The sequence below is a fragment of the Morone saxatilis genome, unplaced genomic scaffold (assembly GCF_004916995.1).
Source record: "Morone saxatilis isolate NCDOM2014 unplaced genomic scaffold, NCSU_SB_2.0 Contig19, whole genome shotgun sequence".
In the NCBI taxonomy this organism is placed as follows: Eukaryota; Metazoa; Chordata; class Actinopteri; family Moronidae; genus Morone; species Morone saxatilis.
Window position 1 is genome coordinate 8,742,583 of NW_023339751.1, and position 16,423 is coordinate 8,759,005.

The 16,423-nt window shown below is 37.1% G+C and overlaps 1 protein-coding gene across 1 annotated transcript in view; it reads left to right on the forward strand.

The window, feature by feature from the left end:
- The window catches only part of eys (eyes shut homolog), a 153,225-nt gene that overhangs the window by 120,838 nt on the left and 15,964 nt on the right, over positions 1–16,423 (forward strand). The window contains exons 41-42 of the mRNA XM_035663372.1: positions 6,169–6,277; positions 10,546–10,769. Of these exons, the coding sequence (XP_035519265.1) occupies positions 6,169–6,277; positions 10,546–10,769 (333 nt within the window). The remainder of the gene's footprint in view (positions 1–6,168; positions 6,278–10,545; positions 10,770–16,423) is intronic.

Below are 16,423 nucleotides of genomic sequence, written 5' to 3' on the forward strand. Positions count from 1 at the left end.
TATATATATATATATATTACAAAACTGCTGTGAAGGTATTTCAGATTTTTCGTGACCCAGCCCTTTTTGCAGTTCTGTCAAAGCCACAGAGAACTGCTTACACCACTCCATCTTGCTAATCATACCTAACAAAGGGATGAAACACATTGTGAATATTTAATCAAGAATTTACCAGCCTGTTCTGGCAGTAAACATAATTGAATGAATCATGCTTTCCTTTTTGTAGAGCAGCTTTTGTAGAGTAAGACTGCACTAAAACGATCAAAACAATCCAAACAAGCCTCTATATACATACATACTGGGTAGACCTTTCTTTAAAATGAGCAGAGAGGAGTTTGCATTTGATTTACTTTCACTTTGCACTGCAGTCTGTGTAGAAACAGCGGGTTTTGTTTGAAGAACGTAGGATGTTATAGCTTATATTTATTCAGGCGCGCTATCAATAGTTATGCAAATTTTCTGAATGTAATGGTGTTACGGTGCATTGTGTTTTCCAATGAAAGTATGCATAATGGACAGGCAGATTGATAGAAGATGTGAAACACTAAAACATTACCATAACATAGGGACTTTAAAGTATTTTTTTTTTTCTGTTTCTGGACAGATTTAATTGAATTTATTTTTTTACAATTAAATCTACCCATTTGCAGCACTTCAGTATAGACTGTAAAGTTGGCAAGACAAAAGGCTACTACGACTACTGAAATGCCCTGTGCTGTCATTTAATTTCACAATGGGAAGTTGTTTGTTATTTCCTCTGTTTCTGATGTCAGTAAGTTTTCCTTTGGGGATGTTTGGGACAATAGTGCTACGATTAAAGTTTGAGACTGGTAGACTCCAAATGCTCCCCTGGTCATTGCAATGGTGTGTACATTATTATTTGAATCTTGTCGTGCTTAGCATTCACTCTTTGTAGTCATTTTCATTCTCAAGGATGACACATAGCATTTCTACAGCGTAACATTTCATTTCCTTGTCACAGGTGAACTCAGAGTCCCTGGCAGATACGATTTTTTAAATTTATGCTAGGTTACTTTTTTTTCTTTCCAGTCAAAGAATTGGGACTAGTGTTTTAAGTATGGTTCTGACTAACTGGGAATATTCCTTTTAATAACAGAGGATTTTGTGTCTTGCAGTTCATAGGTTTTTATGATCATGCTGATATCTTTATAGATTGTCTTATTATTTCTGTTTAAAATGCACTTGATATTTTGTTTTAGTTAGAGTCGTGCTTTAATACATGGCCATAATATTTGCAATTCTCTCAGTTTTCTTTTGAAATGTCAATGTAATGCTTGATCACAGAAAGCAACAGGACCCAAAATATCTTACCTGTATGCTTATTTGGTGATTGGATGGAGTATTGTTGCATGTCTTTTTATAATTCAGACTTCGATTGCTTCTTGTCTAACTCAGGTCTGTCCAATTGATTCAAAATGCTTTCACTCAGACCAAAAAGCACTTGTACCACCGCCATACCACCATTCATTTAGCAGCTATTTTAGCTTAAAGCTACCTTTATTTTGGTGTGTGTGTACTCTTACATCAGGACCAATTTGCAGGAGCAGTTTGGGTTCAGTTTCTTGCTCGAGGACACAGCAACGTGTGGACAGGGTGAGCCAGGGATCAATCCAGCAAACCTATGACTAATGGATGATTGATGAAGCAGAAGCCGAGACGTCCTGACTTTTATTCCCTTAAGGTCAAGCTCCAAAAACACTGGATCCTACAGTTCCTATAATGAAACTCAATAGTGACTTTTCGTTTTAAATGCCCACTTCTTTAAACTTAACCCTTGAGCTTGTAACACTGGCTTTCTGTTGAGAAGTCTGTAGCCCAGTCTGAGATTTTCTCATTCCACTCCCACAATGACATCTGTCTTCTTAAAGTTTGTAACCAATGTTTTTCCACTGGTTATACATTTCTGAGTCAAGTCTCAAATCTCCTGAAGCAATGTGTTCTTGCTTTAAACGTCCAAACACAGCATAGGACAGCACTTTTAAAATATTGAACCCACTGTTCTGTGGGTAGTAATGCATGAATAAATAAGTATGTTGCTGTCACTGTTACTGTTTACTCTAATAATAAAACACATTAATGATTACATTTTGGTGATTTGTTATTGAACTAGTGAAAATGCTAGCACTTAATTGCATATGGAATTCCAAAAGTATTTATTGAATCTTTTAAACTCGAGTCTATTCACTGACCATTGAATGTTTTGATGTAAAAGAAAACGCACAAGTGAAATGTTGCCTAGCAACAGCTTCTGTAAGAGGAAGAAAACAGTGCTTTCAGAAGAAATGCTGAAGAATTTCAAAATAGTAGCAATATTCAGAACACATGAGGAGTGAATTGATGTCATAGAAACGTAGGAAGAGTTCAAAATGTGTCCAGAAACACCTGTTCACCTCTGTCAACTCGCCCAGTAACATACTTGCTAATAAAGAACTAGGAGGGCAGTTTATTTTCCATATATTTACTCTGCATTTTGGTATACATGGGTATGTGTGTAGGGTTATAGGTAACTCAAAAGTAAAATAATCAGTGCTTTAATTAGTCTTTATCTGAGTAATGAAGTAATCCCTTTGCAATTAAGAAAAGTAATTAGTAAACAGCCATTGATTACTTCTTCCAAACTACACTAACAGTGGACAGAACCCATCCATAGCACTTTCCCCACTGGGTTTTAATCGCTGGAAGAGTAATGGGGAAACGACATTTATTTTGGGGATGTGCCATGCCATATGTGCAACTGGGTGAAAAGTGAGGTCTTAATATTAAGCGTTCTGTTCTTAAATCCACATCCTCTTGACACAATGCCAAATCTGAGGTAGCATATGTTTATCAAACACAGAGTATTCAGTGTTGTATTGACAAGTACCCCCATAAAAGATTCATTGAAGAAGCAACCAGCAACCCTGCCTGCTCACTGGGAATTTCTTTTGTGAAGACCCACAATGCCAAGAGGCTTGCTGTGTGCTGTCTAATTGTATTGGTGGAGATATAATGATAGAACACAGGCTAGCCAAATTAATTGAGGCTTGCCAGTCACAGCACAAATTATGCAGCAAATGCTGCAGTGCTGCGTGTGAGAAAGTCACTGCACCAGAGCCAGAGCAGGCATTACAGTCAATGTAGGTGTAGATTATGGTCTGATACAGGGCTTGTTGCAAGTTAAGAAAAACTAACAAACAGATCCCTTCTGACGTCTTGTGCAATAGGTTCTGTGGTGTAATATGACATCACACAATATTGCATGATTGTGTGATTATGGAGCATATGGGGATTTATTTTCTTTCTCTTCAGTCACATCTGATGTATAACTCTACAACCTGTTGTGCTAAATTGAATATTAAAGTAACAGGTGGCACGTCTTCCTTATATATGTAATATGTGTGACCCATTTACATTCTGTCTGCTCCCAGGTATGAACTACCACTGAGCATCATCTCTAGTTGCAGAACTAATAGACTCTTGACTCTAAGTCACTAAAAGACTTGCAAATTATAAATTCACCACTAATGTGTTCCACATTATCATTTGCTTTTTTTGTAAGAATCTGAAATATGATTAGAATAATAAGCCATTAAAAAAAAATTACATCTTGCCTATCAGGCAGGGAAAACTGTTGCAAGGGCACCAGTGCAGTGCATGATGTTTTACTGCCATCTGTTGCCAATACTTTCAGATGTTTTATGCAATAGTAATATTTTAATGATGATCCTCCCTCATTATTAATTTTCTTCAGGGGACTGTGAAGGAGGCTTCTTTGAAACAGGATTGTAAAAGACAAACACCTACTATCAGGTTTAACAAATACCTTTGTGTAAAGGTGCCGGGCTGAAAGTATTTGCAAGGTCCCTTAACATTGCAGGTAATATTTCAGTGGCGATCCTCTGGAAAGTGATGCAGTTGCACTGAATTAGTCACACACAAGAAGTGATCTAAATGAGGATGTTAGAGATGACAAATCACTTATGATTTGCGCATTAGCCAGATGAAGAAATGCATAAATGATGATGGAGTAAGTAAAAATGATCATAGCCATATTGTGTTTTTGTGTGTTTGGAGAAAATGAAATATTCATACGTTTTTGTTTGTTTACCTCAAGTTGGGAATTTGCTATTGTTGGTCCTATGAGACCCAGCACTGAATGGTGCACCGGGAGCCCAATAAGAAATTACACAGTGCTTCATCTCTGCGCTAGACAAACCCTGGTCTCTTTTTCTTCTGATTCACTCATATGTTTGTTTGTGTAATGTAATCCATTGTGGTTTTGTCTTTGTATGTATGTCTGTGTGTGTGGTGGTGATGATGATGTGGAGCTGTGGGGCATATTCCTAGCTATCTAGCTACTAGACCAAGTAAAGCAGTCATAGTCATCTTTATAAATAGTCATTTTTGCCTTAGAGCAGGACCAATGTAAATTAGCCCGGTGGAGCATTCAATGTGCTCACGAGAGCTCATCAAGTAACATCATCCTGTTTGCTTAGTGAGCATGCTCTCCATGTCTCATAGGGACAGTCTCTGCAGCAATTGCAGGCCAAATAAAAAGCTACTGTAGCATACACCAAAATATGTCTCACATACCTTCTGCAAGAGAGAGTCACTATTGTGATGATTAATATCTTACCAACAGTTCATTTTTGCTGCACAAAGACATGGATTGCAATATTGGATCATTTCGGGCTTTTCATCAGGATCTTGTTATATTCTTGCGAGTTGAAAATGAACAGTAGGACAACGTAGTTTTTAGAAATCCCTCAGAATAGGAGAATAACCTCAGAAACACACTTAGCACCTTGAGGATGGCAATGGACATTAGGTTGCATTTCACGTTTGCAGACTTAAATATCCCTTAGTTTATCTGTGTGTGTTTGTACAAAACAGCTCCTGTGATTTACCTGTAATTAGTCCTACCGGAAGTTGTATGCGTGCGAGTGCCTCAGGGATGTGTCCTGGAAGGCTGTTTCAAATTAGCAGGAGGGCGATTGCCCTGATTGTTTCCATCTGGCCATTAAAGCAGACATTTGACGGCTTTTCCTCATCAACGGTGGTGTGATGGCAAAGAGTGGATGAATGAATTTTGCAGAATCACATTTTGGAGATCAGAGATGCATTACTTGTATTACATTTTCCACAGGCAAACAATGAATAAACTGATTGAACAAAAAATAGTGCATCATGTAGATTACCTCCAGAAATGTGTTTGTGTGCGTGGCGCAGACCCTTTGCATAATGTACAGCCCTGTAAAGAGGCTGCTATTGTATATTGCCGGTATAAAGCCAATGATGAATTGGAGCGAGGGAATCACTTGACTTTGCCAAAGCTGGAATATGACACAAGTAGACCAGCTACTTAACATTATGGCTGCAACATTAATGACTAGTACAATTGTATATTTCCCCAGAGAGACACAGGGGGTCAAATGATAAAATTGTCTTCCTACTCATTAGGTTTATAATGTATATCTAGTTTGTGCCCTCATTTTATCATTAATTAATCCTGAATGACATAATGAGCACTTACACCCATGGTAATGTTTTACTGGCTGATTTGTTTACTCATCATCATCTTTATTATTATAATTATTATTATAATTATTATTATTATTATTATTATTGTTCATATACGTTTTATTTGAAATAGTTATCGTATCTTATCATGTACTGTGCTATATCATGTAAATTCAACTGGTTCTGACTGGTCTGGACTATCTCTATGGTTTATCTGTGGTGTATTTACAGGCATTATTATATGAATTTCATATGTGCTGAGGAACACAACATCGCTGAAGCAATGAGCAGAAACCTATTTCTGGACTTATTATTTAAATCCAGCTATGGAAGCCGTTCTTTATTTGTGTTGTCTCTCCTGGGTTTTGGCCGTTCGCGTAGGATACAAACGCACCATTGCCTCCAACCTAATCTACCAGTGCATAACGCATCTCAGAAAATAGTGTGTAATGTATACGTAGTCATACATTGTCAGGTAATAGTATAGTCTCAGTGGTCACATTAGCAGCTTCACTACTGTGACTGCTCTGTCTGCTCTGTCTCTCTGACACCAGAATCTTTTTCATGCTTTGCTGGATTTATTGTAGTAGTATCAGATATTGCAGCCTATCTAACTGACCCTGACCTCTCTCTGTTCTCTCTCAACAGATACAATCTGCCTGTTGGCAAACAAGGAGGGTTATGTATGATTGAAATAGCTGCAGATAATGGCACAGTTCACCGTCTCGAGGAGTACGTGTCACACCCTGTGACACAGGTAAGCTGACCTGCCTGCAGTCAAATCAACCCCTTTGTACAACCACTTTCTTCAAATTGACATTTCTAACCCATAATCATGTATTTTGTATCTCCTTCTCCTTAGACATACTAAAATGTTAATTAAAACCGTAATAGATAGTTGTCATGCATGACTTTGATATAAACCATGGTCATGAATGTCAATAAATTTTAAAACAATTTGCAGGCCAATCATAGTTTGTATTAGTCAATCTGTTCACTTATTGAATACATTATTATCTAACATTTCTAAAATCAGTTACTGTATATTTGAGGTTAAACCTGCTCATGCAATATATTGTGTTCTTTGCTGTTGCTTTAGGTGCTTGGGAGACATGAAATAACCATGATAATAACACACAATAAATAATCCAGGAATTCCAGTTTTGAGTAATAGATGTATGTGTTTGAATGCTTATCAGGTGCCAAAACACTGCACAGCAGTTCATGTTACATAGTAATCTACCAGGAATTTTTGACTGGCCACCACAGCACCTTACCAGATGATGCGTTTCGGCAAAAGCTGAGCAAGATTCAGCTCTTTTGCTGGACAACTGTGCATTATTTTCCTGGAACCTCTGCTCTGGCTGCCCTGCTGTATGACAAGCCTGCATTTATTTTGTCAGTCTCAATGTGGCCTAAAGCTCATTATTTAGCAGCACTTCAATCCAATACAGTCCAGCACACTTGCTTGGATTAGATCGTTTCTGATTGAAATCCTAATTTTACCTATTTCAGGCTGCTTGTGATTAGACAACAGTTGAAAAAATGGTCTTTTCTTCAAGGATGTTCCTCATAGTAAGGTACAGAAAAAATATATTGTTTTAGCATTGGTACTATATATCAGCACTAGTATCAAATAATTTTAAAGGATACTGTAAATAGTGTTAGTGTGTTGGTTTATATAAGCTAAAAGCACCTCGCTGCTGCCTGATACAGCTAAATCATGGATTGTATGAGTTTGCAATTTATTTATTTTTGCTTTAATCACTTCTAGAACTTCTGACAACATTATGAGTAGATTAACCATGACATTAAAGCCAGCCTAGCCCCCTGTTTTTACCTAACAGCAGTTGCCTCATAAATGAAGAACAGGAGCTCCCATTAAAACCATTCACACCTGTTACATTATTTGCCAAGATGATCACACTTGGCAAAAATTGTTCTTAATAACAAGCATGTAAGTAGCACTAAGCTAGTTCTCACTTGTTAATCACAAGCTGGTCTTTTCACTCTGGCTCATTAATTTGATTAACAACACCTATATTTGTTAATAAATTAATAAATTTTTTTTTTCACTTTCAAAGACGCAGAGAGGGGATCAACCTTCCCACAGGCTCAACATGCCTCCCCCTCCCTCAATGTGATTTATGGTTGTCTAATTTGAGATTCCAAGATGTTTCTATTCGTTTTTTCTTTTTTTGTGTGCTGATAACACATTCAGTACACAAATAATCTTTGCTATAGTTATACTGCACATTGGTAGCCAGTTACCCATTGCCAGCTTTTATAGAAGACTAACGTGTTACCATGATTTAAAGACATAGTAAATTAATGGGTTTTGTTAAACCCCAGTCAAATTGAACAAAATTTGATTAGACAAATTAATATTTTTGTTGTTTGGCTTTGAGTTAATTGCATTAAAATGACAGACAGTAGGAAAAGCAGAAAACTCACACAAGTTGTAATACAGCAATGAAAGAAGCTACTTACAATGTGAACTTCATGTTGTAGCCTGTCCAGACTTTGAAACCCTTAGAGGCCAATTTGTGATTTTAGGCCATGAATAAATTTGATGGGACTTGAGGAGCTTGAGATAAAACCAACACTCCACACATGACCCTTCAGACATTAGAAAGATCATGACATTAGCTGTTGTCAGAGCAGCATTTCTCACAACCATTAACAAAATAAACTGGTATTTTTTCAAAATATAGAAAGGCCGGACTGTAAAATCAGTAAAACCAGTCATAGCCACTGTTACCTTTGGTAGTTTGAACTGGAAGCCAACTGCAGCAGAGAGAACATTTTAAAATCAAAATATTTTAAAATTCTGTCCTAATTCTCACAGTGTGCCAGTGTGAGGGTTCAAGACCTCGAGTATCATGAACATATTGATTATTTTGTTTTGAAAGTCTTACTACTACATTTTTAACTAAGGTCACGTTTATAGAACAAACTTTTAAGGCTCAATTAGAGTTTACTGCACAACACTTTTTTGCCTGTAGACATGGATGTTTTTCAGTGGGACTGAGTTGGCTCATCTAAACAGAACACCATCTAGAAATATAATAATGAAATGGAGGCCACATTGACTAGTGCTGCCTTCAAATAGAACTCAAGAATCACCATACAACACTCATGAACTCATTCAGTGAGTCCACTTGCAAAATCATGAATATTACATCAGTGGGTCTTTTAAAATGGACTCATAAACATGGTAAACACACTTGAAGGCACCATAAAGTCATATCATATCAGCCGGTTGTCATCATGCAACTCCAGCGGCTCATAGCTGGTTGTGTCACATAAAATACAGTTTAGCTCATTGTAAAAGTATCCAGCCACAGTCGCTTATTTTATTTGAAGCTTTGTTAAGTGTAGTCTTAGGGCTCTTAACTTTGCGGGGACATTACATACACGTTCCTGTGAACCCTGTCAACCGTGTCTTTTCATAGGCTTTCAAATATGCAGCAAATATGTCATTTAAAGCTTACATTAAGCCAACAGCCCAAATGATTATGTGGTCTAACACCTCAGTGTCCCTCTGCTGAACAGCTCCACTGCAGCTGTCCAACACCTTTTCTCAAGCTCCAACATGGAGTCAAGATGAATGTTTGAGGGACGTCACAGCCTTATACATTCTGATATAACTGCTAGGATTTTATAACAGCTGATGTGAAATTGAAAACATAAAACTCAAAGCGCAATTTGAAATGTTATTAGAAATCATATTTGCTGTATTCTTTATGAAGGATTTTGCCCTATTTTGTATTGCGTACAAAGTTGGATATCATCAGAATAACTTTTTACCTAGTAAGATGAGAAGAAGGAGATTATTTTGGACATACAGCCTCCCATAGCAACACAATGTAGAAGTTCACCCTTATAAATGTATTGTTAAAGTAAGGTATTAAATGTAATGACCCTCTATATGAAAACCAGCTTCTCATATCTGCCATGACCAGATGTGATAAAATAAAGTACCCATGTTAACAGGATCAAACAAGGATATTAAGTACAGCCAGTATCCACGTTTAAGAGTTGTTGGCAACTGTCAAAAGAAAGAGAAAGTTTGACAGCATTTTCAAATGTATCCACATTATTTGAAGAAGTAATATATAGGAATGGGAGAAGCCTTTGTTTCTACTGAACACAAGTTTGACAGTGTTATAATGTTAGGGCACTACTTGTGATCACATTATTATAGAAATTAATGTATTGATAAATTGCAAAATCTAAAGGGAAGGTATTTATTTTGCATACTGTTACCTATAACTATTCATACATTGACCAGAAAGCCACTTTGACCCAGGGGAGTTTTATTTCAAAATCCACTGTCGCCATGTTAACATAAATTGAAAGAATGTGTAATGAAGCTGTGATAAATGTTAAGTTGTCTTTCATAAATTAATCATCGTGAATGGTGTGGTATGAAAGTGTTATGTAAACCTTCCAAATAAAAAGTAGTATTCAATATTCATTTGAACAACCGGAGGTCACCGCTCTGAATTAAATATATGTAATTTATCGCTAATATGTGATGGTCTTGTGCTGCATTTTTTATGCAGCTCTACTTTGGTAGCAGAAACAATTATGCCGTACTTGTTAAATTGACCGTTATGGTACGATAAGCTGCAAGTTCACAGAATTTATCTACATTAATTCTACCCAATTACCTTGCACATCAGAGAAAGCTTGCAGCATGTTTTATTGTATCGGGATGTGTATTATCATATGATGTGAGGAAGACTGAAAAAAGAAGAGATTACGACCCCAGTATCTTGTCAGGGTCATTCTAAAACTGGAGAGTAACAGTAGCTGATAGTGTTAATCTTTCTTGTTGGTCTTAATGTACAATAAGGTCCTGTTGTAACATAATTTTAATATATTCACACACACACACTGATATTGAGCCTGTTTTAGCTGCAAAGCTCATACTTGAAGGGACACATACATTGTATGATTTAGTGTGATTTACTAAACGATAACACTGATCACTGGCTTTCCACCATTTTTTTTTTGCAGGGAACCTTTGGACCCATATTTCTTGGGGATGTTTCATCCCACTGGGAGATACATGACGGGAGAGCAAAGGGAGCGAGGAGATTCATTGGATGTATCAGGGAACTACAGGTCAACTCAAAGGAGATTTACCTGGTGGGTGAGGCGGTGAGAGGGAGAAACATCAAGAACTGTGACCCGCCTGTCTGCCAACACCTTCCCTGTCGGAACGGAGGAACTTGTGTCAGGTACTAGGTCACCTTTTACTATTATTAATGAAAAGTTACTAAACTTTGAAAGCTATTAAGAAAATTTCCCCACATTTTCCTCCTATAATAATAATACACGACAACATCCAAGAAATTACCCCAGAAACAAGAGTAGTGTTTCAGACTGGATATGCTTATGCTATAAACAACAAAGATAATAAAAAAAAAATGTTTCATCTCCATGTTAGACCAGCTGTTTCCTGCTGCCCATGTGGCTCAGTATGAAGCCCGACTGTCACAGCCAGTGTTTCTGCTGTAGGAATATATATTCCAGTTTTAATAGTTTTCCCAATCTCTAAAAACATGAATGGAGCTGAGGCTGTGGGAGCTTTGAGCACACACTAACCCAGTCAGCCAGCTAGTGAAATGACAGTTTTGGCAAGAGCTCCTCTTCCCAGCACCAACCATTTCTTTTCAGTTGTCAAGCTTATCTTATCTACGTTGGACTAATTTCCATTTAGGCCTCCTCTAGGCTAACCGTGCCCTGTGAAATATTGGACTGGGACTCAGTATCTGCACAAAATGAACATAAATTAATTATTAAGAAAAATTGAAAAAATTAATTAATTGTAATACATTTAATTGGTACCTGAATGTGTCATTTCAACAACTTTTTTGTGGTAAAGTTTGGAACATGTAAGTCAGTAACAGTTGAATGCTACTAATTAAAATCCAAATCTAAACTAAAAACGGTTCTCAGCTTTGCAACGAGATACATTTTTTCAACAGTGTTGATCAAAGCGTGAGTTGTTAGAGAGTTTGTAACACTGCACCAATTACATGTACAACACAAAATAAAAGTGCAATAACTAAATTCAGGTGAAAAGCAAACTGCCGGCTTCAGTGTGATGGTTCCTGTCTCCCTCAGTTCAACACCTCAGTAAAGAGTTGGCACAATAATAGAGGTCAGCTAGTTGTTGACCATCTCCTGGTTTTCTTCATTTTCAGTCCACCTCCACTTCTGGTCTTTGACATTATGACATTTAATACAGATCACAGACCATCTTGCCAATATGTCCCACAGCAGTTACTTATCTGGCAGAGGAGAAGCTTTGTAAAATAAAATAAGAAGATTGCTAATATTGTTGATGTTAACACCAAAAGAACGTATCTAACTCTATGTCTTTAAAGCTACTATAGTACATAATGTATGAGAAAGCAGTCGTTTATAGTATTGAACCCACAGAAGGATCCCCATACTTTATAATACGCATCAATCAGGCCCACAGCTTTACTGTTGTGTTGTTTTTACTCACAGCAGCACCTGTTTTCAGTAAAAGTCCACTGTTCACTACCTGCACAGCACCAACCAGCCAGCCGACACAGCAGTTAGTTACTAGTTGGTGATCAGTGGAGAATTTAGCTTCTGAAGAGCCAGAAATATTTTCCTCAAGAGTTGGTGGAGACCAAACCAGAGCTAAAATGAGAGTAAACACTGGACTCACATTTATGGGTGATGTATGATGGCTGTATGTGTTATAACTTTGGATTATTTATTTTAATGTCACATAGTGTCTATACTTTGGAAGTTAATTTATTAAGTGCCATTTACTTATAAAAAAGAGACTGGCAGAGGATTATGTACCTTGTAATAATGATTGGTAGTCTTTCAGAATTCCGAATTTAGCCAGGTCTGTGTACACATACAAGGAATTTGACTCAGGTTTTACGCTGCCTTCAGCGTACATACACAGAAATAGGCATACATACATACAGCAAAAAACTATGATATTATTTATGTAGTAGGTTGTTTTAGATATGTGAGGTTTGTGTATATCGTAGTATACACAGTAGTGCATGAGTGATTACATGTTGTATTTAAACAATTAGATTATGTAATTTCCAGGTACAGTGGATGATTGAGTCACAGGGTTATTGCACAGGGGTTGCTCCTCACACTATGTGTCTGGTGTTAACTGTTTCATCACCTTGATTTTACACAGAAATGTGTAATAATGTAATGCAAAATCATTAAATGTTAATTATCGACAAATCCTTTGCCCAGCTGTGCACGAAATAAGGTAGTCAAAGTGCTGTTCCACCCCACTTATTTTTTTATAAATCTACACTGCTTTGTACAGTAAAGGTAATCCCTGGGCCAAACTTAGTTCTTTGTGCTAGACCAAATATGTGCTAGACCAAATATGTGAAGGTCTGTTTTTCCTTCCTGTACCTTTATCTAGTACAGCTCATCAGACTGTCATCACACACCACTTACCAGCAATTTTGCCTGTCTTTTTAAGTATGAATTAACTAAATATGATGCTCTTTCACCTTAAGTAATCCAGAAAGTAGCTGCTCTAAATGTCTTCTTTATTGTATTATGACACTATAAATTAACAGTTGCTTTTATTAAACAGGAAATGAAAAGGGGCACCGTGAATATTGGAGTATGAATGGCTCTAAGAATACCAATTAAGAGCCAGTGCCATTGTGGTCACATTGGCTTGTCATGTGCGAAAGAGTGGGCCTTGCAATTATCTGTGAGATGAATACGCATTAATGCAGTATCCTCTTGAACCACACAGCGTGCAGGGGTCATCGGGAGTTCACAGAGCCCTCTTCTTTCTGTCCTGGATTGCCACAATATAATAGAATAAAAAAGGATTTTGATTGTGGGTTCAGTTGGGGTGACTTTGGCGGCGTCCCCTTTTCATGTGGTTTTATGTTCACTTCAGCATGTAGAAATATCAACATTAAACCCAAGAGGATAATGGCTTGTGATTGGTGGATGATACATACATATTAGGTATTTAAGTGACACCAATGTGAAAAGCCAGGCAATCAGCACCTAAGGACTATGGCCTTTTTATTCTTCAGTGCCAGCTCTGTGATGCCGGATATCTGTGTCATTTATAAACCTCAGCTGTGGTTAGACTGATTGTAAATACAGCAGATGGAAATGCTAGAACGGAAATGGTTTCCAAAAGGCACACACACATTCATCCTGTAAATACTTTGCAGTTACTCTGCAACAAACAAGAACACTAGAAATAAGGGAAGAATATTTCAGTCTGTATTTACACAGTTATTTATGAAATGCAACCCGTCATCATCTTCTGATTAGACAAATAGAAAAATATATACAACTGCACAATCCCAACTGTGTAGTCCACATACAGATGTGCAGATGTACCTGTGACCAATTGTGCTGGGTGAGGTGTGAAGAGACACCTGCATCCTCTGTTCCCTGTCTGTGCTTGGATGCTGATGGCATCCCTTTGAGCTTTTCTATCATGGACCTGCAGGGTGTCTGTGGTTAGGGTGTAAGGACTAGGATTCAAAACAACCATTGTACCCAGCAATGTTTCGTTTTTTGCTTATTTTTTGTATAAGCATTACAAGTTCAAGACTATGTCCCATTACCCATTTTAATATAATAGTAAGTATATATATTATTCTTTTTTTAATTATTATTATTTATTATTTTAATGAGTTAGATGGAAGATGGTGATCTTTCATAAAAATCGGTAAATAACATTTTTAAACAAATATTTGCATGTGTACTTAATATGTTATTTACTTCATTGGAAACATTTTGCCATCCATGAATGAATCCCCAGAGTTTCCACTGGCAACCTCACGGACATCTCAGGATTAGAGGAAATGACTGCACCCAGCCAACAATCTGACAATTTTTTTTTTACCAGTTCTATAATTGCAGTGATTCAACAAATGAGTATGATGTGTTAATGAAGGAGCTTTAGGGGTGCTTTAGAGGCAGATTGTGTTACCTTTGGAAAGATCCAAGGCTAGCCACTAGCCCCCTTTTTCAAGTTTTTGCGCCAAGTTAACTGCTTGCTGACGGTAGCTGCCTTTATTACCATACAGAGAGTGGTATCTTCTCATGTAATTCTCTGCAAGAAAACAAATAAATACATTTCTCAAAATCTCAAACTCGACATGGCAAACTTGTTTGCAAAAACTTGTTTATCTGCACATCTGGCAGACATGGAGCAACATTAGCATTCATTTGGGCGGAGGTTTTTGGCTATCTGATGGTATAAGTAAATAAAAAAAGTGTCACTCTTTAGGTGCTAAATGCTCCGATAGGTTCACCAACTCGGTGGAAACTTTTTCTATTAGCTTGTTTGGTGCTGGGCAGATGCACAGTAGATTACAGTGGTGACAGTGACACAAAACAGGCCATAAAACCAAAACAACTGGTTGAAAGACTCTGAAACGCAGAGGGGAAATGCAGAATTTAGTAATCATTAGTTGTGGGGTCTCTTACTGCAAATTACAGCTTTCACATACCCGCAGTCTTCATTTATTGTTTCATAATATAATACTTAATAATACTAAGTCTACCTGCATTTAAGTTTTCATCAGATTGTGACCTCTTGTGACAGATTACATAAATAGATGTATTACTGAGTAAAGGATAGATATATGCTCACACACAGACACACACACACACATACACACACACACACACCAGATTTCATACAGAATTACTTCTTACTAATTGGCCTTGCTTGTTCTGTAATGGTCCAACTTCGGTGGCAAACAAACCTCCACTTAACAGTGAATTCTCCCGATGCTCCATTTCACCGCCTGCAAGTGTTCTTCACAAAGAAAGCAAAAACTATTTTATCTTAATCAGAGTTCCAGCTATACTTGTTTCAAAGTACCTATAAAATAACTCAAGGTCCAAGAAACAATTATTTTAATTCACCATGAGATACAAACATAGCTATCGTCCTGTGTGCGATTACTATCCCTGAGGAATATTTCCAGAGAAAACTTGCTCATTACAGAGTTTATTGTATTTGTGTCTTTGAATTTTGGAGGACATGTGTATTCAAAACAACTGCACGATGGTGTGGTGTTTTTTGGGCCAAATTGGTTATTTTTATACATTTTCTTGTTTAGAAATGAGTCTCTGCGTAACCTTGACATACTTGGCAATAACCAATAATGATTATATATTATTATAAGTATTAAGTCTTGCATGACTCAGTATGAAAGCATACAGGAACACTTCTGCTTTTGATTTTTTCTTTTAGACCAGACCAGACCAATTAAACAACACAATAGAAGGAGGATAGGTCAATGTATTTATGTTTCCAAGTATGTTATTATGATGTATTAGGAAAGTTCAATTTGTTTTTGAACATTCTGCACTGTCTCATAAAGACTGAATATAAATAACTGTACTGTATGAGAGTATTTTTTAAAGTGGTGTTGTTTTATATTTTTCTTATTGCTAAGTGATCTCATGAAAAGACCAAAACCAATACAACTATACAGTTTCTCTCAGTACTTTGCAACTTTGCTACCCTGCCGGTATCCATGGTAACGAGGGAACATGTCATTCTAGTAGGATCAGTTTAATTTTGGCCATGGGATTTGTTGCCAATTATAGAAATACATTGTAGCACATCTAGTTGTTTATTTGAATCCAAGTTGTGAATGGGACATCTATATTGTAGGCCATATAACCCGAACTGTCACCTTGTTATAAAAATGTGCAAGACTCTACTATGGTAAAACATATTATCTACAGACACCAAATATTCCATTACTACAGAGACCAAACTTGGTAAAAGTTTGGTCTCTGTGGTCTGTGTCAAAGATTTAGAGGAAATGAAATAATTGTCGCGTGTGTGTGCGTGCACGCGTGGGCGCAT